Here is a 23,983-nt window from a genome sequence, read left to right as displayed (position 1 = left end):
ATTCTGTAAAAAATAAATACATGAATACATGATATTTAAATAAACTCATGAAAATGGAAATAAAAAATAAATATTTCAATACATAAAACCTACTTCAATAAATTACAAAATATTGAAATACTTAAATATTTCATGACACATATTTATTTATTTAATATGTTGTTCATTTAATGATATATTGATTGATTTAATTTTGTCACTCTTTGTCCTCCGTGGTACTGTATATGGGACCAGACCCCCATCGAATTATTTTGAAGCGCTATCGCGAGAGTAGTGCACGAAGCCCCCCCCCCCCCCTCCCTTTAGGACGCGAACACCGCGGGGCAGTGTGTGGCCCAAGTGGGGAGAGTGGGTGTTCATGTTCGGCCTGATGTCATGAGGCGGAACGGGAGGGTTGGCTAGCGGCGGCGGGTGCACGGCTGGGAGGCGTAATGACAACAACGGTGCCATTTTGACGCTCACTTTTCGGACCTTTAACGGCGTGTTGTGGACTTGAATACGCCCGTGTCCCACCACCGCTCCATGGATGAAGAACACGGAGCGAGGAGGAGTGAGGCTGCACGGCTAACAAACTGACGGAGAACCAGGGGAGCCGAGACGGTGATGAGCTCTCGTTAGCTACGGTGACTTCGGGGGACAACGAAACCCAACGGATACTACTGCTCCGCTTCTCAGGCGTCTCGGTTAGTGTGTGAAATGCTGTCGTGGTCTCCGCCTTCGAGCAGCCTACGGGCCGCAGCTCGGCTCGCCGAGCCCGAATCTGGGAAGTAGCTAGCTCCAGCTGCGCCCGATGCTTCCGAGCGACAACACAAGCGCTTTAGCCGCGAGCTATTGTTTGACGTGCGGCGCATTTGAGATGTGATGCTTTGGCGTGGAGAAGGGCGCTGAAACATTGCTGCGAAAAAATGGGAAGCACAACAGCGGGGCTCCCGCTGTGGTGGTAGAAGGGGGCGAGGTTAGACTGACAACAGCCGGCTCACTGTGTCCCTCTCCCCGGGGTCAGACTTGGACAACGGCCGCCACATTTCTCCCCCTCTAATCCCTGCCTCCCTCCCCACCGTCGTCATTGACAGCCTCGTTGGATGAAGGAGAAAATATGGATAAGCTGACCATCATTTCAGGGTGCCTGTTTCTGGCGGCGGATATCTTTGCAATCGCCAGCATTGCAAACCCAGACTGGATCAACACTGGCGAGTCAGCAGGTAAATGGAGCTTCAGTTAGTCCTGTTTCTCTTAGAGCTGCAGGTGCATTTATCAGCAGATATACAATGACAAGCGCTCCAAGTCACTCCGCAGAATTGTGTTTTCTTTTCATCCACGTGCAGTTTGATGCCCCATACAGAATTGCTTCTCAAACTTTGACCACCTAAAAACAATACTTAGTTCTCCCAGTACCACCATCATTCAATTAACACGTAAAGAGCAATAGAATTTTTGTTTGCCTTCATAAATGTTGAAAACAATGAGTTCTTAAAATATTGCATGCAAATGTATTGAACTTTAGTTAAATAGTACAACTGAATTGTACTAAGGCAAGATTCCACAGGTGTTCATCCATCCATCCATCCATCCATCCATCCATTCATTCATTCTGTACCGCATTATCCTCACATGCATACCATATTGTGAGAATCAATCAATGTGGCAACTTCCTAAACATGAACATCTGCTTTCAGGTCCTCAACAACTCTTAAAGATGAAATGTAAATCTATTCAACTGCGAGTGGCAGTATCATGCTGCCAAAATGAATGTCTTTGACTTCTTGATTCATGTTTTCCATGTTTTTTGAAAAATGTTTATCATTAAATCAAGTACCGTACACTTTATGTTCATCCTATGCATTTTAATTGTATTTTTGAATTGTCTTTTTACATTTACTAATGTATGTCCGTAGTGCATCCAATGGAAATGAGTTGTATACCCAAACATTTCAAAATGATACGTTTTCGAGCTGTACTTGCAATATCGTGATACCGTGAACCCACAATATTTTTGCTCACGGTTATCACACCGTCACTCTGATATGGGCCTCTGCCTAGCCACAACCCTAATCAGAATATGATACCATATTGGCTTCTTTAGACAGCAAACTGGTTGAGACCAAATCGCATCATCAGCCAAGTCTCTTTTGCCTCAGTCGCATCAAGATGTGATAAATCAACTCAATTGCACACACACAGGCCAAATTCTTATTACTCAATGAATCGATTCTTATGCCCATCCCTCGTGCTACAAAGCTAGTTGTTCTAGTTTAGTTTTGTCCTGAGAGATTTATTTTGAACAGAAGCTTATGTGGCATTCAAGCGGCTGTCCTGAAAACGTGCTGGTTCTCTTGCTAGACAGCTGTGTGTCTTTGTTCCCGCTACAGGATGACAGCTTAGCAACTGGGTCAGGGAGGGTTCATCGTCAACAAACACGCATTCCGCAACGCATTAACGCCACAGAATTAGCAATTTTGCATGTAATGAATTACGGGATGCAAGTTAATGGTGATGGATCATGGCTGCCATGCTGTTCGCTTTATTGTCCCGCAGCCAAAATGGACGACCATACAGTGTTGTAAGGCGACGTGGGTGTCGAGTAGTGACCAACTTCCTCTGTCTGACTGTTTCAGATGTCACTTCCTTATCTCTATGACCATTGTGTCGGGCTGATTTGGATGTGCTTTGTGTGTTGAATGACTGTAGAGACAAGTGCAGACAAAGGAAAAAGCGTCCAAATGACTGTTTTCCACTCGTTATGGGCATGTTCTCGCCAAAGTCTTTGTGCCAGCACTGACACTGATTGTAGTTTGTTTTAGGTTTAATAAGCAAACACCTGCGTTGGACAGTTAGTCACTTTTAATCATACAAGTAGTAATTGCACAAGTGATTAGGCTTACTCTATCTAAAGAATTGACGGAAATGTTTTTAAATATCACTTGAAAAAAAAAATCATTCTATATTATAACAAAATCCCGTTTCCATTCCAGGACGTTAGTTAACGTTCAATTTGTTTGTATTTAGAAACAATTGTTTCCTAATAATAAAACAATTTATGACATAGTTCCAGGGTCGAGTTCGTAAAACCTTTTCACGGTATACGGAATTTTTTAAGTAACATTTTAACATTCTTAGATAAATACTGCATATTAAAACTTCAAAACCACCAAATGTGTAGTCTCCTTAATTTGTCGTGACACAGTTAAAAACGTGTTGCAGTACAAGTGCTTGGGAGGCCTTCAAATCGTTAGCCTAATAGCATAATTGCCTATGTCATTTTTAACTTAACTGTACTTCTATCCTAAGTCGCCAAAAGGGCGATTTCTGGTTCTGTGGTCGTCATCAAATTATTATTATTTTTTTTCATCAAAACCCAATGAAAAAGTAAAACCTCCTTGTGGAGTTTATCTTTGAGAGGTTCACTGAACTGAAGCGAAGATTTGTAACGCACTGATGCACACAACCTGCTCTGAAGTCATTTGCATACAGAAACACAGTTTAAGGATCTGAAGCCTGGCACACTTCACCTTTTAGTTCAGATTTTTATTACAATCGCTTTTATGACGTTATGGGCGTAATTAGTTAGTTTTTAGCCTTTTACAATCTTTAGTAATCAATAGTCGAACATGGGTCGGTTTCCCCCTAAACCGGTTTCTGAACAAAAAGTGGAGAAAACATGTCAAGCAGAACAGTGACTTTGACGCTGATACTGTATTTTTCGCTTTTGTGGCACCTCAGACAATAAAACAACAAAACAAGACGGAGAGGACTTTTGATGGCGTAATAATGTAATTTACACACATACGGCGTGAGGGACACTGACTCATTGTATGGCTCGTGTTGAACATCGGTGGCTTTTTCACATGGTGTTCCTTATTCACTTCATGAACTGCATCATCATTTCTCACGATGGCGACACGCACTCTAAACTACCTACTAGCGGGACAGTCTTTCTTTGTACCACGCATATACATACTCTGTTTGATTGTCAGGTGCCCAAACTTGTCCAACTCCCAACTAGTTGGGATTTATTAGTCATTAGAGTGGTTTGCAAAGCTGAATTTCACAGACAAGCTGGGCGAGACCCTCTTCCACAGCAGTGAATGAGTTAAGAATCACTCGACTGTTAACATAAATAAGCAGATGTATCACTTTCAGTGTACTTTAATGGAGGGAAAGGAACATTTGATCAAAACCAGACATTTTCTTGTACACTTACAGTTCAAGATTCTTATCAGATAAGTACCTGGTACCACTGTATGAGACCGGAGCCACTGTATCACGCTCAAGAGTTGGATCCATATGATTCCATAATATATTGTAATTAAAATGAGCCAAAACGCTGGGGGGGGGGGAAATGAAATGTGAAGCTTCAAATTTCTCAGTGATCCTCAAAGCGTCATACAGCGAATCAACATACAGTCCAGCAGAAACGCGTCAGATGAGAACGGGTGCAGTGAATGACCACAAAGACGTGTAGAGCCTTGACATTGCCCTCACGTCAGCGTGATATCCTCGGGCAATAACACTTGAGGCTGATTTCCTGTGCTGAGCCTTTGTTGCTGCAGTCTGCAGACAGAAAAGTGTGATTCTTGGCAGCGCCGCTGAACAACTGCCCTCCATACTCTCCACTTAATGTGGATGTCATTCTCCAGCGCCTCAGTAACCTCTGAATCATTCTGTACACCCATCTGAAAAGTGCTAAATCATATCCAATCTTATCTTTACGTTACGACCCGAGACCAGTGATGGATTCTTACAAGAAGCGAAATATGACGCTGTTTTCGTACGTTTCGTTGTTTCATTTCTGGCACACCATTTCCCCAAGTTATCCTCACCAGCCTCTTGTAACCACTCACCATCTTTCCTGTTGTTTATGGAAGTAGTGTGAATTCTGTTGGCTGAATCCTAACACAGGATGGGCATGAGAAATGGATTTGTTCCAACCAAGGCAGTTTAATCAATTTAATGCTCCTATCAACAAGTTGATTGCGTGTACTCGAAGCATATAAGCGAGGTATAATAGATTTCCCTACCTTGCAGCGACTGGCAGTGGGTAGGTTACAATGAATGCAGGCACAACTCATTCGCTGCATAATTACGCAGAAGTCGATATCGAACCGAATGTGAAAACGGAAGAGAGCATTGTTTGGTGCAAATGAAACGGATTTGCAATGCCATAAATACCTCGAGTACAAAAGTGAAGAGGGAGATGCCAGTACATCCTTCTGGCCTGAACTTTGGTACGAATTAAGCGACATTAATTATATACAAGGAGCCCTGAAAAAATAGGACTGTACATCATGGTACTTTTAAAAAATGTACAGTAATAACATAATTAAATGGAATGTGAAGAAGTAAACAATGATTTCACGCCTTCATTGTCCTTCTGGGCTACGCACCTTGACGACCAGGGGGCAGTATAACACATGCATACGTATGAAGACGGTCGAAACTGCTCAGGAAGCTCCACTACTATTCGTCGAGAATCCCTTTGAGGATTGTCATATTGTCTGGCTATATGTGTTGGTGCACTGTGTTGCTTCAAATATCCGTTGCTTTCATGCAAGTTCCGTTAGCCTATTCATGGCGTTTTGCGTTGTGTGTTAGCATCAAGCTAGCGGCATTTCATTAGACAAACTTATGTGGTGTTTGGTTAAATAAACAACGTGTAATTCTCTTGCTTCGGTGTGTATTTTGAAACGGAAAACTGCAGCCTTGCGTAGTAAATAGGCTTGAGATTCCTTCTTGACCATGGAGACAAATATCAGTCAACTGTTTGTTTTTTTTAAATAAATGTTTTGATGCAACGGGAAATCTCAATGTTTTGACCACCTCTTTGTCATATTGAGGCAAATGTCCAAAGGTGTTGTGCCAAAGATGAAATTAGTCAACAATTACACACAATCTAATCTTTACAATCAATTAATCCATCATGATGGCCATTATTCAGTGGCCTACTGCACATTGGTTTACTGAACCCATTTCCTAAAAGTAATATTTGTAATGCTAGTTTGCAAATGCTGTGATTCATAACAAACACCTTTCAAGGGCATTTCTTCCAAGTCTAAGTAAGTGTGCGTCAAGACCCTGGAAAAGAGATGTTTTTCATGAACTTTTAAGGTTTGTTTACCATTTTAAGAGAACGTATGAACAAATATGGCCTTCATTTGTGCTCTAGGGTTGTTGGGCGCTGTTAAAGCCCCGAGCAGTAGCAAGAAACAGCTTCTGGCTGCTGTTCTTCCTGCCCACCACGCATTTTCAGAAGCCCGTTTGACTCATCCCTCCAGAGTTTGCGAACAGCAGGGCCCTCAGTGCCCCGCTAATGATAGCATCGCCGTGCTGAGGAAGAGCAGTTACGCAGTCATTTCCTCTCATTTGGACCGACGCATGGAAAGTGGCTCATTGTTATCCATGTGAGTTAATTGCAGGGCAGAAGGGCACAGTCGAGGTGCGAAAGTTAGCAGGCCTTATCATTGAAAAGTGTCTGTAAACAAGCCACAGGGAAGTAATGCAGGCAATGTCTGCTACCTAATGGGCGTACATTTTGTCGGTTCTGGATGTTAACAAGCTCGAGGCGTGTACATGCAACACCGTGTGAACATTGTGTTCAGATCACTAGCAGTGGTTGAAGCTCTTTCTCACCTTTTCTGTGTAGGTTTTTATTTTCTCGGGCGTTCATTTTAATACACATTTGACCCACATCTTGTCTCAGAGCTGAGTGAAGGTCAACGTAAATCCAGGAAGAACTAGAAACTGTAGCTCGCAGTCGCAGAATAACTCAAGCTATTTAAGGAAACACATGGGAGATCTTTGTAACTGGAGAAGGTAACACAAGTAGGATGGAATGAGTAATCGATTAATTAATTATCAAGAATTCAGCTGATTGCGCAGAAGCAACTGAGGCAAACTTCCGTTCACTGCTGGTCTGTTCCTTTTTTTTTTGTAGTGTTCACAATAGTAGAGTGATGCATAGAGCTTTCATTCTATTGCATCAATACTGTGCTGTGATACAGATAATGATAGGATACGTTGCAATTTTGATATTTTTGAACAGTAATGCTTGACTGACAACTTAAGCAGGTTACACGCATACCAACAATCTGGGGGAAAAAAATGAACATTTTCAGTGGCTTGCAATCAACGTCAGCAAAAAACAAATTTCGGATGTCTCCTAGATTATCCTGAGTGATTATCCTGTGGTGTGGGGTGTGTTAAAAGTGTTTTTCTTTTTCCCCCAGATCTGCCCGGCATACTTTGCAAGTGACTGCTTGAGGCACCGCTGCTTGTTTGTACGTGGACAAACAACCAGTTGTTTTCAGGGAGGCATCTGTGTTGTTAATGCCAAAACGTGTGATTGGCAATCAGCTGAACCTCAAGTGTGTGATGTTGGTCATGTTGATTACATCACGAACTATAAGAGCAGTAAGTCATGTGTGGGGTCTCTCACATTTAAAAAAAATCCTTGTTTCAAATCGGTAAGGGGGAGGAGTTTGTTTCTCAGAACATAGGCAGACTTGTACAAGCTCTGTGTAAATAAACATTGCAGTGAAGCACTACAAAAAAGGGTATATCCTGTCGCAACACACTCAGACTTTGCTGTTCCGCAAACCCAACATTTTGCACTGAAAAAGTTGTAACCGCAACAGGCCGCTTGTTTCCTGTGGCGTGGTCCATGTACAATGTTACGCATCTGCCCTCCGGTTGGCAGACATTCCACCGAGAGCCAGTGAAACAGCAGGATACCCAGAGATCTTGGGGAAGTGGTCGTAAAACCGGTGCCATGAAGTCCTATCTTCTCCTGTTCTCAGCCCAAGTTGGCCACGCTCACCTCCTGTTCTCCAACATGGCCAAGGTTACTCTGTAATAGAAGGGTGACTTTAGAAATAGCCTGTGAGTCATCTAGGTGCCGTTTTTGTCTTTGGCCGTGACCTCCATTTTCTTCCCCCATGGAGTTATTACATAAGTGTTCTGCTGAATGACAAGGGAATTACCATGGCAATAAGACATGCTCTAAGGCAGAACTTCCCCTTGCTGTCGTATTTAGCTCAAATTGAACCATACGATTAGTGTTACTTTAGAACCACTGGCATGTTTTGAATGGGCTGATTAGAGGTTGTGTTTTGCTGTTGCAGTAAAAGTCGGGCTATCGCTGGGTTTATACAAGGGGCAGGATTTCCTCTCGACCGCCAGAACCCACCACACCCCTGGGGTGACAATGGCTCTTTCCAAAATGGACGTCACACACATATGCTTCTGTCCTTCAGTCTATGGTTGGCATTTTGATGGATTCAAATCAATTTGTTTGGCAGGCAGTAAGGAACAGTTGTTTTTACCACCATCACTGTATCATCATTTTGTGCTTTCTAATACCCACTACCAGAGCCTGCAATTGCAGTGTCCAGATGACACTATGAGAACCATTTTAAACTTTTTTTTGTTTGACTGACTGTTCTGCCTAATTGTAATCAATGCCAGACAATTGCATGGGTTTACACAGTGCAGCAGCAGCGGCACCCCATTATTTGTCTACATTTGGTAATTAGGTGTGACGGCTAACCCACTGATTGAAAGCACGAGCAGGCATCAAGTAAGCACTTTGCTAATCTGCTTTTGCTTAGTCAGGTAGAAATTCCCTTGAGGCACAGCCTAATTGAATTCCGCCGTCTAGGGTGGCTGCACCAGTGCCAGTGAAGCATGTTCCTGCTCTGACTGCTGACACTTTGCCGTGACGCCGCTCTTCCTCATTTCGCTACCCAAGGCTATACATTTGTCCCTCTGTCTGATCTGATATGGTAATCATGTCCAGTATACTCGTGTCATGTTGCAGTGTGCTTTGTGATGCTAGATGTGCAAAAAGTCAACAGATTGATTGCAGTTCTGAGGGCTGTCGGTTAAAGTCGGTGTGGGAGAAACCTTCTAGAGTCAATGTTTGATTGACAATATATAATATATAATACAATAGCCACTTCTACACTGCCTTTCCGCAAAATCGGCGCATCAGAGGTAGCGCGAGCATTTATTTGCCTGTTTTTTTTCAGACAGAACTCGCTGTAGCGGGACATTCCTGTGGACTTTAAACAGCTTTAAATCGAACAGTGGTTTTAAAATTGCATCGGCAAATTGGTGTGGTAGTTAAGCTTTTTTCACCTCAAGCAGCTGGCAAATACGAAGCTTTTTCTTACACAGCAGCACTTTGAAACAGTAATCCATGCCTTTATTACGTCTCGGCTGGATTACTGTAATGCACTTTACTTTGGAGTCAACCAGCCCTCCCTCAAACCTCTTCAGCTGGTTCAAAATGCTGCAGCTCACCTCTTAACTGGAACACAAGAGTGAGCACATAACTCCTATTCTGGCATCTGCCTGTGCATTTTATTATTAAGATTCTGCTGTTTGTTGTCAAATCTCAAAATGGCCTCGCCCCGCTTTACCGCTCAGAGCGGCTCCACCCCTACCCTCCTGCCTGGTGCCTCAGGTTAGCTGACCAGCTCCTCCTGGAGGTACCAGAGGGGTTCAGACTTTATATATGTAAATTATGTTATGTTCAATTGTCTTACATTTTATGTTAGATTTTTACGTAGCACTTTGTTTCAGCTGTGATTATTTTTTAAGTGCTCTATAAATCAAATAGAGTTGAGTTTTGAGTTCATGAGTTTTTCCGGCTTCCCGCTATCGCGTTTATGCCTCTGACACTACGTCTGGAACTGGCAAATTTGCTCGTCAACTTTAACACCCGTTCCATATCGGTGCCTTTCACGCAGGACAGCAACCTGGGGAAAAAGCTGGCTTTCATTTTCAATGTGAAAGGAGCTTAAAAAGGAGCAATTCAGGCCCAACTAACAAACTTTGCTGCTTTACAAACGTAAATAAATTGAAGACTGCAAAAGCTTGGTGCAGGACCGTTTTGCACAGCCCAAAAATACACCTACAACAACAATTGGTATGACTGGCGTGAGGTTGTCAGACTTCATTTTGATACCTTTGGTTGAAACGTTTGAACCTCAGTTTCCACTGATTTCTATTGGCCATCTTGTTCTTTTGTTTGTTTAAATAAGTCAGCTAGTGTAAATTGATAAGAGAATTGTTGCAATATAATTTCTTCTTGGAACTACAATGCCTTCTATCACAGTAATGTCAATACAAACCAGAGTTTTACAACCTTTCCTGCTGCTGAACCAAATTACAAATGGGATTCCCCCTGGCACCCATATATATACCGGAGATTTATGATATACTGCCATTGTATTTAGCTGGGGTACATAACAATTAATAATAATGAAAGGCTGATATGAACAATGCACAAGTCATCAGTAATCGATTGTTTCCCAAGGTGTCCTGCCGTACAATGGAGAATGTATGAGCAAGTCAGTCTTTCTGGCACTAGTATAATTAGAGCCACTAGTATAATTAGAGCCAGTGTTGTGGAGAAGGACATAGCAGTCAAATTTAAGAAGCCTTTCCATTCCTGCTTGGCCTGTGCCGTGCTTTGTCGAGTTGTCAGCGGGGCAGCCACACTTTGGTCTTCTCTCTAAGGTTCATGTCATTATTGTAGACACAAATTCCCTGAAATTGTCGCTGCGTGGCTACAGTGTGACACTGTCCTATTTTAACTTCCCTTGCTTATTTTTCCCTGAGTTATAGTCAGCCCAGAGGTTACTGATGTGAGATGGACTTTGGGCCGGTATAATGTCCATGGATAGATCGTCAAATACCGTATTTCTGTAAAAACTTGGCCGTGCCTCAATTATTCACCGGGTGTCCATGATGACACTCTGCAAGCTAAAGTTGGAATGTAAACGAACAACAGCAGTTTACACGCAGCCATAAGTCCGTCGGTTGGCGAGTAACACACATACAGAAAGAAAGGTTCAAGTTCCCCATTCAGTCTCTCTCTGACTTCATTTTAGCGTGAGCTCTCGTCCCTCTCCATATGTCCCCCAAGATGCATTCCTTGCCGAGTGAATGCCGGCCGGTTCTATGTCAGGGCGCAGCTCCTTGCGCTTGTATTCGCTTCAAAACTCACATATTGACAGTTTTTGTGCTCATTTTACAAAGCCCTGAGACGCCAAAAGATGGTGCAGGAATTATCCTCAATGAAGTATATTGAAATGATACTGTATATGTTGACTGGAAAAAACGAGCTTTGTATGTTGGGGAGGAGCTAAGTTTAGCCTGGGTTGTTAGTGGTAGTTAGGCTAGTCTTCACTGCTGTGCATTTTATTTTTTATTTTTTTCAAAAATCCAATCAATCTGTAAGCCATGCATTTTTATGGGTGATGCTGGGGTCCAAAAATGGCACACCCGTAAAAGATGGACCTCCCTGTCCATCTGCAGTTGCCCTGGCCGCTATTTGCAGAAATGTTGATAGCTCAGCTGAACTGAATCCAAATGCAATTTCTCCTTCCAGGTGCCCTCACGGTCGGCCTAGTCCGGCAATGTCAGACCATCCACGGAAGGGACCGGACCTGCATCCCTCCACGGTTGCCCCCTGAGTGGGTCACTACGCTTTTCTTCATCATCATGGGCATCATCTCCCTCACCGTCACCTGCGGACTCCTGGTGGCATCACACTGGCGCCGAGAGGCCACTAAATACGCCCGCTGGATTGCCTTCACTGGCAGTAAGTGAGCTCCACAATGAGAGTTAATTTCGCTTTGCTGGACTCGCTGTCAGCATAGTCTCCCCGAAACTTTCACCGCTTTGCTTCGTCTCAGTGAATCCGCCATGACAGTATATTCCCACACAGTATTTTTAGGCTTCTTCGAATTTATTGCACTATGCTCTTCTTCTAAGTCTGCCATATAGAAGAGAACAGTGTTATTTATTATATTTAACCCGTGTGCTCCCAGCAGCTGAACAATCCAAAGGGCATTTTTTCCCACTTCTGTGTAAGCTACTGTGTTCTTCTCCATTTGTTTCGTTTGAACGGTACCACTCTTTGTTGTTTTGTCAACAGAATTGTGGAATAGATGAGCTTCTCCATCTCATTCTCTGACAGGGCCCCATTCATGAGGCTGCGTGGGAGTTGGAAAGTCGCTCAGCTGAGAGAATAGACAGCCGCGAGCACGTTTACACAGATGACGCCACGGCATACTGTAGCCTTGGATGCGTTGTTAGATTGCCGGATGCGTTTTATAATGCTGACTTCTGTGTTTGGCTGTTTCGACAGGCACATACTCCCTCTCTTGTGATTTGCATGTCAGATGAAAAGCTGATTCAGATTCTTTTTTCCCCCCAAGAATTCCATCTAAAACAGTAAAATATCTATGTTCAGTGACCATATTTGTGTCCTCGGGTAAATTGAAAGACTCCCCCCCCCCTCTCAGATCGAGTACAAGTACTTACATTTTGAGTACTCGCCAGTACCACATACCGATATTTGATAATGCCATTACATCTTGCAGTTGTGATGAAAATGTGTTTCTTTAAATCAGAGATTGAACAACAGCTAGAACAACAAAAATCCACCACAATCATAACTGAAATAACGTGAAACTGGTGAGCCTTGGATGTGCTGAAATGTACCAAGAAAAGAACACTGCTGTGGGCTCATTTCTGTTCTGGGACTGCTTTGTTAAATCTGGCACATGATGTCTTGAACCTGTGTTGGGTGGAAATAAACCTCAAGCGAACAAGAGATTCTGGAGGGTGGTTGCAGTTGCAGGTCTAGGGTCTTCCAACAGGATAAAGACACAGACACATAGCTAATAAAATAAATAAGAATGGCTAAGAACAAAACATGGACAATTTTGAAGAATCCTGATGTAAATACTGGTGGACACCTGTGAGAGAAGCTGGAACATCAAGTCTGCAGAAGCCACTCTTCAAACCTGTAAACTTGGACCACTTTCCCCATGAATAGTGAGATTTGACTATAGATTTTTTGTAGTCAACGCCATTGTGATGAAAGTTGAGTCGAAGTTGATTAATCTATGGTGTCATTGAAATTTTTTCGGCACAGCAAAGGGCTCTCCAAACATTTTTTGTGTCACTGACCGGTTTTAAGTAAAGACATATTTTGACAAATGGGATTAGAAAAAAAATAAAAACAAATGATCAAAAATCCAACTCACCATAATGCTGAATATAGATGTTGTAATTAGTGGGAGCCTGCATGTTTCTCTTTAACGGGCCGGCCGCTCTCGTTTTGATGTCGATGCAGAGTTGTAAAAGTCAACTAATCAGTTTAACCCCGAGTGTTTACCTTAATGTTTCTCCACACAGCCGACGTTGCTCCTATGTACTATATACAGATACAATATGTCGGGCAGGTGAAGTGGTATAGGTGTTGTAGTATCAGTGTTTTTACCAGTATGAATACAGACGTATGTAATGTCCCTAGTTTGTATCCAAACAATTACACCCAGTAGAGTAAAAAGCAAGCTGTTGCCATGGCAATCGTGAGCCATTGGCGTGCTGCGAGTGGTCAAACGAGACACGAGATGTATTAATAGCGTACTACAATTGTTTCCTTGCAACATGAAAGCATGGAAATCATAAGCGGTTAAATGAGAAAAACAAAACTGCTGCAATATATTTTTGTGGGGAACAAAAAGTACAAAGATAGAGTTGCTCAGTCAACATTCTATTTTAGGCTTCAGAAGGATGAGGAGGTAGATATGTTTTGTTTGTCCTTTCAAGGTTGCTGAGCTTGTGCTGCGATGATGAACATCACACCTTTTGGCCACTGAACATGAGAAGGAGAGAGAGGGATTTCAGAGGGCTGATAAAAAGATTAAATTGACAGTCCTCACCCTGAGCACCAGCTGTGTTACTTCGCCAATTGGCAGAAAAAAAGATGACTGCAAATTAGGCTGTATGCAACCTAGATAGCCTAATGTAATATAATATGACACTTACTAATTACTGGAATTTGAGCGCTAGAGAGAGAAACCTGAAGAGACTCGTTAACCTTTGCACCGGTACTCGAATTAAAACACCATCAAGCGATTCAGGTCAGTCTGGTTCGCTATCATAAGGTTGGGTGGAGAAAATCCTGATCTAACTTGAACACAGGAGACATGTGACTCGGAGGAGTAGGCGTGTCCCGATCCGATCTTGAAGATCGAAAAGGAGTTCGATGTCAGAAGAAAAACAACGATCGAATCGGACTGGATTTAAAATGTCCAATTTTACTATTCTTATACAATCAGTCCATTCCATGTACCGCTCCAGTACTGGACGGTGTGCAAGTGCCCTCGTGATCACAACAATAGGTTGCTAAGGCGCTAACATAGTAGCAAGGAGGAAGAGTAAATGTTGCTTGCTTAAAATCCTTTATTGACACTCCAGTTGAAGTTCACTGTAAAACTAAATGCAAATGGAAAAAGAATTGCACCTATTGAATGTTCAAATACATCACAGACTTAGTTTCTTTCTTCTTTTTTGTTCACAAAAATTGCTAGCTCGAAGCTAACACACAATGAACACAAAGCACCATTGACAAGCTAACGAAAATTAGTATCGAAATTGTGGCACTTATATCTCTCAAAATAAATAATATTGGTACACAAACGCAGTATAAACACATACAAACAGGCAATAGAAGAATAGTCACTGGCATATATTCTTCAAACTGTGAAAAACGAGTTATAATAATGATAACAATATTCGATCGGGACTTCTACTTTCTTTGTTCCTGCAATTGTGTATGTCATTGCATGTACCACAGTGCCCCTCAGAGGTCAAGATGTGCACAGCAGTTACTTTATGTACCCTATTAGTTAATAACAAATGGGTCAGTTTTTCCTCTACGTACTGTTGCTGATTATTGTTCTCAGTTTGAGTAATAATGTATCACTTCATCAACCCTTTCTAATATTCCATACTACAAAATAAGTAAATGATTTTATGATTATGGCTGAAAGTGGATCGGACCGATATCGGTATCGGCCAAAACTCAAGGCTGCAATATTGGTACCGGATCGGAAGTGAAAAAGTTGGATCGGGACATCCCTGCGGAGCAGTGTTGGGAGCAGAAATTTTCTGTAAACAAGCGAGACAGGCGACAAAATTCCTCTTCACGTCGTAATCCACCATATAGTTTTGGAATTTGCCTTTGAAATTCGTAATTGTCTTTCGACCAATCAACCGAGAGCAGAGGGTCATGCTCCGCCCTACACAGCGAACATTACCGTACTACTGGGAACCGTACCCCATTGAAAGAGTGCCGAAAAGTGACTCGGAGAGTTGTAGTCCCGCAACAATGGAATCGTACTGCTTCCTGGGTGCAAGTTACCAGGATACAACCTCCCAATACAGCAGAAATGGACCCAAATAGAATAGAAAACGATGTGTTTTGTCAGTGATTCTCAAAGTGTGGTACTCCCTATAGTCATACGCGAAGAATCACTGAACTAAATATCAAAACTGCGTAATGTTACTGTGGCTTGAACCTTTTCTTTTTACCCAGCACAGTACATTTAAGTACAGTTCAGTTGTAGTTTTAACCACCATACATTTACATTTAATCTTTTAGAACGGTTTGTTTTCAAGTCATCATTTTACTTGTGTGCAAAACATTTTAATTGTTACAAAGTCTTATTACTAAATAATGCCTTTTATCAATGAATACTTAACCAATACTACTGTATTTTAATATCAGTCAAGACTTTTTATGAGGTGGTATTTAGAGTAAAAGGTTTGAGCAGCACCGGGTTAAATTAATCCGGTAGAAAGTCGACGAGTTGGCGATGCAGGTGGGCCGAGCAGGTGATTAAGGAGGTCAGTAGGTGGCCAGTCTAGCTAGTAGTTGAACTGGGCTCTCAGCCACTAGTACTGAATGGAAAGCTTTGTGTGACCCACAGCAACTATTTGAGTGTTTCTCTTGGGTGTGACCTGTGGGAGTGGAGTGGCACTAATATTCTTACCAATCAACAGTAAATGCTTGCCTTGCCTTAACAGTTACTGATTATGTGTCTAGGATCCCTAACATTGTTTCCCCTGAAGAAATATAACCCAGACAAGACATTTTATCATTAGCTCGGTCGATTGGACCTTTACATTCTTCCCCAATCTATTCATCAAATGCATATTTATATCGCCACTTAGCTCCTGCCCAAACAAATGAGGCCAGATGTTGTTCATTACAGCGACCTGTTAGCTTCCCAAAACAATGAATGTGGTTAACGTGGAGCATGTCCGTGCAGAACCATGAGTAAAACGAATGGAAAACACTGGTGGATCAAAAACAGCATGTATGGCATAGGGCTGCATGATATTGGGGGGAACATTTTTTTTTCTTCTGGATATATATTACAATGTAAAAAACAAAAATTCAGGATAACATACTTCTATGTGAAAATCAGCACACATTTCTCTTTTGTCCTCTACGTTGTTTGGGCAGTTTATAGTAGTTTTGGTAGAAAAGAAATTATGCAAAAAAGTATACCGAGTCATTTGCGTGAAGTCTACCAGTATTTAAATGCACTGTAGTATTGAGTAGGTAACAGTCCAGACATGAAGTTGAAAGAATTTCTTTTCACGCCCAGTTATACTGTATTGTCATTACCACATTTCTAACATATATATATATTTTTTTAATCAATCTGTTATTTTAAACTCACGTTTTAACGTAATATGCATTCATATTTCTATATCTGAGTGCATTAGTATAAATGAAGTTTGTCTCTTCAGAGTAGCCGTAGCTCTCATCCCTCCCTGTCTCATCAAATGCAATCTGTTGCGACGTGCATTAGTGTCATTCTGACGAGCGATGTGACTGTTGTGCACACGTACGTCGTGATGACGATGCTCAGACAATATGTCATGCAAACAGAGTATGGAATCATATTGGCATAGGTTTTGGTGCTGCCACTATCAAGTATTTTTCAAATCAATTATTCCATCGATCAATGGAGTAGTCAAATAAAAATTGATTCTACAACAAAATAATCCTGCGAGGTGCAGGTAAGTATTGTTGTCCACTTGAAGTCGCCATCCTCATTTTAATAATATCTTTAACTGTGCATGTCCCGTGGCTTTAAAAGACGGAGCCCGACCTGGTGAGTGACAAGGGCGTCAGCGAATGACAGTGTAAAGTCGGCCGTTGTGAGCTCAGGTTCGCGCCTGGTTAACCGTTTAACCGTTAGCCAATCTGCGTCATTGAGTGTGTGCTCAGCTCATGTATGAAGGTGCTTTACTACCTGTTTGTGGTTTATTTTGTAATCAAGTTATTCAATTCATCTTTATAGCACCAGTAGGTGGATTAAGCCACTCCACCTGAGACTAGAGCTACTCCTTGTTAGCAGAAGCAGAGATCCTGATCATCCATATTTGTATATTCCTATACGGACAGACCAGTTTACTGTTAATGGTAAAGGGTACAGGCTGCTTTCCTTTTATCAAACCACGGCCAAGAACTCATTGGTGAATATTTCCACTTGAGGAGATCCTAAACTTCCCGCTGAGGACGTTGACATGTTTTTTTTTTTGCCAATGTTTCTCTCGCTATTTTAAGATCCGTCTTACCTGCTGTAAATATACGGAGCGGAATCGTTCTCTTTTGGAAGCTTGAAACGCGATTACTTTTTTTCATCTTTTAAGCTTGCCGAGGAATTGAAATCTGTTTTTCAGATAGGAAGTGATTTAAAGAGCTTACTTGGTGTCTGTGGAGCAACATTTATTGTGAGAATTGAGCTTGAGGATTTGAGCTGGATCCAAAACCTACAAATTTGATTGTGGAGGGAGATGCTGCCTTCGCTTACTGTGAGTAATGTTAACAAAACAAAAGCAACATTTTAGAGACGGCAGAGAATTCAAACTTCATGCTTTTGACAGTGATTCATGACAGCGTCCAATCTTCTAATGTAGACAAATGAGCAATATTTCTGCAGTGTACAGAGCTGCCCACTAATGTAAATACCAACTCATATTAGTGCACACTTTCAGAATAAATGGCATTAAGGACACACTGGTTCAAAACTTGAAAATTAATTTTCTTTTAAAAAAAGATTACAATTGTCAAACCATCTAATTTATGAAGACATATTTATGTTAAAAATAAACTTTTAAAAATAATGTATTATTTAAAATTTATTGATGAACCTTCCGATTATTTTGCAGATCAAATTAATTTCTTGAAAATCAATAAATAAAATGAGATAAAATGTATTCTGCTGGCCTTGTTTCTTCCTTTTGTTTAAAGAAACGTGAATTTACATGATCTTTTTTTAATATTTTGGGATGAATGCATGTACAGGGGCTCACACTGACCCATAACCAATGTCTGTGTACCTAAGAAAATGAACACAACAGGAGTGTTAAGTGAAAAGAAATTGATTATGAAACATTTTTGGGATTTTTTTTTCCTGTCGACTCAGAGCAATATTATTCTGCTTATTGCAACACTGGCATTGAAACAGAAATATCAATTTGTGCTTTACTACTGCGACTGGTACCCCAAGAAATGCGTACAGGTCTGATATTTAGGGAGCCTTTACTTAACCAATCCGCTCGGCGTGTGGCACAAGCATTTCAGGCAAAATGGGGTCCTGCTATCTTGCTGTTCCTAAGAAAGTGTCTGATGAATGTGGGTGTTGACCTCTTGATCTGTTTTCTGTGTCGTTCCCCCAGTGATCCTATTCTGCATGGCGGCGCTCATCTTCCCCATAGGCTTCTACATAAACGAGGTGGGAGGCCAGCCGTACAAGCTGCCCAACAACACGGTGGTGGGCTCCTCCTACGTGCTTTTCGTCCTCTCCATCTTCTTCACGATAGTGGGACTGCTGTTCGCCGGCAAAGTTTGCCTCCCGGGCTGAAGTCTGGACCGTGCCCGCCTTTGGACACACCAATTAATTTGTCGGGATTTACGGGACACGGAACGACGGAAAATCTTAAGATGACAAACTCTGGGCCGAGATTTTCTGGGACCTGGTGAAGTATTGAACTACTAAATGATGACAATACGTCCATCGGGCGCAAGGGGGCGCGGAGGAGTGCGGGGGAGGCGGGCATCCTGCCACTGTTCATTTCATACATGGGCGCCTCTGTGGTTCTACTGGGAAGGGTGCCGCTGCCATGGCAACTGCAGGGATAGCGGAGGACCACTGAAGGCCTTGACTCCCCCCACGCCGCCGCAGCCCGCCGGGCCACGTCGCCCTCGACACACAGCCGCACCGTCAATGATGATCCCCTGTTGCTATTTTTTTGGGCCTCTTTGCTATTTCAGTGTTATTTTTTTGTTGTTGCTGTACATTTTAATTGTGTTCGCCTTTCGACAGAAGTATTTTCAGTGTGAATGACGAGGTGCTGGTTTGTCGATCGGGTCGCCGCTCGCCCGTCATCTCACGTGACTCCCCGCCTCGACCTGGGAGGTAGGTGGGTGGCGGCCAAGATGCGGAGGTCAGCGCACATACAGCGGCCGCTCTCTGAGGTCACACACACACACACACACACACACGCACCAAAGAGGGGAATGCCACCAAATGCAACAGCTTATATTATCTATGCTCATTTTACACCAAGTACAGCGGTGCCTTGAGAAACAAGTTGAATTCCTTCCTTGACGCTCGTAGTCATCTTTCCCCATTGAAATGAAATGCTATTAATCCGTTCCAGCCTTCCCCCCCCAAAATACAACGCAAAATGTTGTAATATATGTGTGGAAAATAGTACTATGTAATATTATACTTTATAAAAACATACAGTGATCAAGTAATTGATTAGAATTTATAGCATTTACAGCATTTTGGCCACATTTTTTTGCTTCTATTCAATGGAATTTGTGCTGCTCCTGGTGGGCGAGCCTTAGCCACCTGGGGGCAGTATAATACAGCCATACAGTACATGGAACTGGTCAAAACGTCTCAGTAAGCCACAGAGGAGAAAGAATATCTGCCTGTGAGTATTGTTATATGTTTACGTGTTGCTTTACCATACAGTTTGTTTAAATATTTGTTTCTGAAATGGTTATAACACTGCAACACTGATGCTATTCGTTAGCTCGTCTGTGGCGTTTTGCATTGTTAGTATTAAGCTAAACAGCCTTACCTCAATCAAAGCATTGAGGTTGTTTTGAATACACAATGTGTAATTCTTTGTTTTGTTGAGTTTGACAGTAAACCTGAGCTGGGAGAGGCAACAAATAGCTTGAAGCATCTTTTTTTTTTTTTTTAAGAACTCTTCACCACTTGCCAATCGGCTCACTTGTATCTCAAGGCACAGCTGTCATGACCCACATTAAAATACAAGAATGTAGTAGGCTGAAGTCTTAATCAGTATATTACAATTTTTTTATATGCCACTGGAACATGGTGGGAACATTAACACTGCGCTTGCACTAACACTAAATAATGATTCAATTCAAATGAATTGCCTATAAAAGTGAAATCAAAATTGGATCCAAATTTTAAAAACAAACCGTTCTTAATATTAAATGCAACTGTATTGAGCTTAAAAAGTTCAATACAACTCAACTGTATAAAGCAGTATTGAAATGTAGACGGTATTGATGTGCACTTCTTCTATTTGGTAGCAGTGTTGTTTGTGCAAAGTGCAGCCGCAAGGACGGCGGGCGGATAAGTGTCCTGCTTCAGAGCTGTTGGAAGGGACTCGCGCTGCTAAATATAGCGCCGAGTATTGACTCCTTTCCACAAAAAAAGCTGCGGTTGCATAAGGTGAGGAATTGGCTTCTGTGAATGTTGACAATCGGTGGTGTTCTCCTTTAAGGTCACGGACAGGCGAGCGAGCGGGGAGCATCTTTTTGTCCTCTTTTGATATAACGACGGAGGCACAGGGGCTGCAGGTCAGGCCATTCGTGGGGCTGCGCCTCAGTGTGCTGCTCTTGAGCTTTGGGAATGGAACACACGCACACACATTACACAAAGAGAGGTTATGTTTAGTGGAAAAATACCCAACTCGAGGCCCCTGAGCCCAAAGGTGATGTTAACTAATAGAAACAGGATACACAATGTGAATAGGAATTGTTTTGGAATCTTCATACATTAATGGCAGGCTAACGAAAATCGTCTTTGATACTGTGCGGGGAACTCGTTTAGGACATGAACTTTAAATCACATGAATGATTACGAGCATCGGTGCTGCTGTTTTGGTTGGCGACGTTAATACAAGCCCAACAGTTAACTTTTTAATGTCCGTGTGTGCATCAATAAACTGAGGTGGTTACAGTTACTACCTCCCGGATCCGCATGTGGCGCATGCAGCGGGGGCGCTTATAATGTCAATTTATATAAATTCAGAACAGTTTGTTCACAGACACATTTTCGGAAATACACAACTCACAAAAAGTGTGTTTGGTGTTGAATTGCACTCTTGGTGGGTGGGGAGGCGCTCTTGAGTATGAGAGACATCATTCAAGATTACCACACACACACACACACACACACACACACACGCACACAACTGAAATGCTCTCATACACATGACTCACTGCTGATTTTTTTTTTACACACACTACTGAAGTTTTGCTTACATTTAGTAAAACGCTCTCATGCCCACTGCGGATTCTTTTTGCACTCACATTCGCAACTGAAATCCTTTCTCACATATTGAAATACGCTGACACCGTATCCTGAAAAGTGCTCATATAATATGCTGAAATTTATGTTATTGCATTTCAGTGTAAGGTATGAGCATTTCCAGTGTGACGTGTCAAAGGATTTCATTTTCGTGTGAGAGCGTTTCATACAAAAGTAAAACACACATACACACAACTGAAACGCACAACTGAATTATCTCCTGCTTTAACACGTTATTCTAAAATACACTCATAACAGACTGTGCGCTTCACACTTGATATTGAAATGTACTTTTAAAGTACACTCATAAAACGCTCTCATACACACTACTGGAACGAATATTTCTGTGTATTCTATGCGCACGTTTCAGTGTAATGAATGAGTGTATTTCAGTATGAGGTATAAAAGGATTTCAGTTGTGTGTGTGTGTGTTTCAGTTGTGTGTGTGAGATCAGAAAAAAATCATTTGTATGAGAGCGCTTCAGTGGCGTATGAGAGCATTTTGTTAGCGTGTGTGAGAGCATTTTAGAGAGGTATATAAGAGGTAATCCTGAATTATATCCCTGATGCCTTCTCATACTAGAGACCCAAATATTTGTATGGCACTTTTTCACATTTTTTTGATGGTGGCCGCTTATTCAATAATTTTTGGGGTTTACAAAAAAAAAAAATCTGGAGAAAAAAAAATACAATTACTGTATAATGGCCATCAATTATCCACAAATTTTTGCTAATGGCGCCCCGGCCCCGTTCCAATAGTGGGGGTCCACTGTGCAATCGATTAAAAAGTCACATTTTTGCAATATGTCACCTTTGAAGTCGATTACACACCTGTTGACTAATCGGGGCATTTGGAGTTTATTATTAGCAGTAGGGCTGCTACTTGAGGGAATATAGTGTTGTGGTAAATGTTTCTTGCTAAGCAGCCACATCCAGCCTTGAGTTTGTTACTGTCCACATTTACATATAAAGTGGGAGCAACTTTCTGTGTGTGTGTGTGTGTGTGTGTGACAACTTTCGCAGAGCTCAATCACAAAGTCTTGAGAGTTTTGTATCGGTTTCCCCTCCACACGTATGTTCTCTTTCTCTGTTGGTTCAGTATTGTGCCATGGCCTGTTTTTGTTCGACAATGATGTACAGACACAAAGGCAGGATTTTTCTGTATTAGGATGGACTGTGCATTCGACAGTATAGCTAACAGGAATAGTTGCACCACGAATGTGTTCAAAAAACTAAAATGGAAAAAAAAAGAAAGAAAAGAGAACTTCTTACCTCATTGTTTGTATTTTTTTCAAATGGTGGCAAAGTGTGCCCTCTTAAAGTGTCTCTTGCCTTGATCGGATGTCTACACATAAAGCCTATGCTCATAGGAAATTATTTATCACTGAATAAAAAAGGAAACTTGCTGTGTGTGTGCGTGTGACTGACTGACTGGCAAACGGTGTGAGTCGTCGTTCTTATTGAGAGAAAGTTGTCCGTCTGATAGACGTGATTTCATGCGTCACTTTTTCCCAATTACGTTTCAACCTCGAAAGCCTGGTGCACACACACGTTGATTTTTGACATCATAAAATGTGAGCCATCCCACACATGACAAGAGGAAAAAAATTGCTAATCATGTTTTTTTTTCCTGCTTTTATCGTGTGTGGTGTACTCAATGAACCAACGCTAGAAATATACAGTGGGTACGGAAAGTTTTCAGACCCCCTTAAATTTTTCACTCTGTTATATTGCAGATTGGCTAGCGACCACTTCAGGGTGTACCCCGCCTCTCGCCCGAAGATAGCTGGGATAGGCTCCAGCACGGCCGCCACCCTAGTCAGGAGAAGCGCTACGGAAGATGAATGAATGTTATATTACAGCCATTTGTTAAAATCATTTACGTTAATGTTTATCCCTCATTAATGTACACACAGCACCCCATATTGACAGGAACAAAAACGTAATTGTTGACATTTTTTGCTGATTTATTAAAAAAGAAAAACTGAAATATCACGCAGCCATAAGTATTCAGACCCTGTGCTGTGACACTCATCTATTGAACTCGGGTGCTGTCCATTTCTTCTGATCATCCTTGAGCTGGTTCTCCACCTTGATTGGAGTCCAGCTGTGTTTGATTATACTGATTGGACTTGAATAGGAAAGCCACACCCCTGTCTCGATAAGACCTTACAGCTCACAGTGCATGTCAGAGCAAATGAGAATCATGACGTCAAAGGAACTGCCTGAAGAGCTCAGAGACAGAATTGTGTCAAGGCACAGATCTGGCCATGGTTACAAAAACATTTCTGCTGCACTTAAGGTTCCTAAGAGCACAGTGGCCACCATAATCCTTAAATGGAAGACGTTTGGGGCGACCAGAACCCTTCCTAGAGCTGGCCGTCCGGCCAAACTGAGCAATCGGGGGAGAAGAGGCTTGGTGAGAGAGGTAAAGAAGAACCCAAAGATCACTGTGGCTGAGCTCCAGAGATGTAGTCGGGAGATGGGAGAAAGTTCTAGAAAGTCAACCATCACTGCAGCCC

At 42.0% G+C, this 23,983-nt stretch overlaps 1 protein-coding gene across 1 annotated transcript; it reads left to right on the top strand.

Annotated features, from left to right (window-relative positions):
• The first annotated feature begins 314 nt into the window (after nt 1–314).
• Nucleotides 315–22,867, top strand: mosmoa (modulator of smoothened a). Its single transcript, XM_061750528.1, has 3 exons — nt 315–1,202; nt 11,393–11,605; nt 18,559–22,867. Exons 1-3 carry the CDS (start codon nt 1,097–1,099, stop codon nt 18,741–18,743), a joined length of 504 nt encoding a protein of 167 aa, XP_061606512.1. The 5' UTR covers nt 315–1,096; the 3' UTR covers nt 18,744–22,867.
• Nucleotides 22,868–23,983: the final 1,116 nt, after the last annotated feature.

Source organism: Phyllopteryx taeniolatus, chromosome 16 (assembly GCF_024500385.1).
Source record: "Phyllopteryx taeniolatus isolate TA_2022b chromosome 16, UOR_Ptae_1.2, whole genome shotgun sequence".
Lineage (NCBI taxonomy): Eukaryota > Metazoa > Chordata > Actinopteri > Syngnathiformes > Syngnathidae > Phyllopteryx > Phyllopteryx taeniolatus.
This window is presented reverse-complemented; position numbering and strand designations above follow the sequence as displayed.

What these genes read in the sequence shown, in the direction of transcription:
- mosmoa (XM_061750528.1), top strand. Translation starts at nt 1,097, where the DNA reads ATGGATAAGCTGACCATCATTTCAGGGTGCCTGTTTCTGGCGGCGGAT. An exon ending in CAACACTGGCGAGTCAGCAG is followed by an intron (nt 1,203 to 11,392) that starts GTAAATGGAGCT and finishes TTCTCCTTCCAG; the next exon opens with GTGCCCTCACGGTCGGCCTA. An exon ending in CTGGATTGCCTTCACTGGCA is followed by an intron (nt 11,606 to 18,558) that starts GTAAGTGAGCTC and finishes TCGTTCCCCCAG; the next exon opens with TGATCCTATTCTGCATGGCG.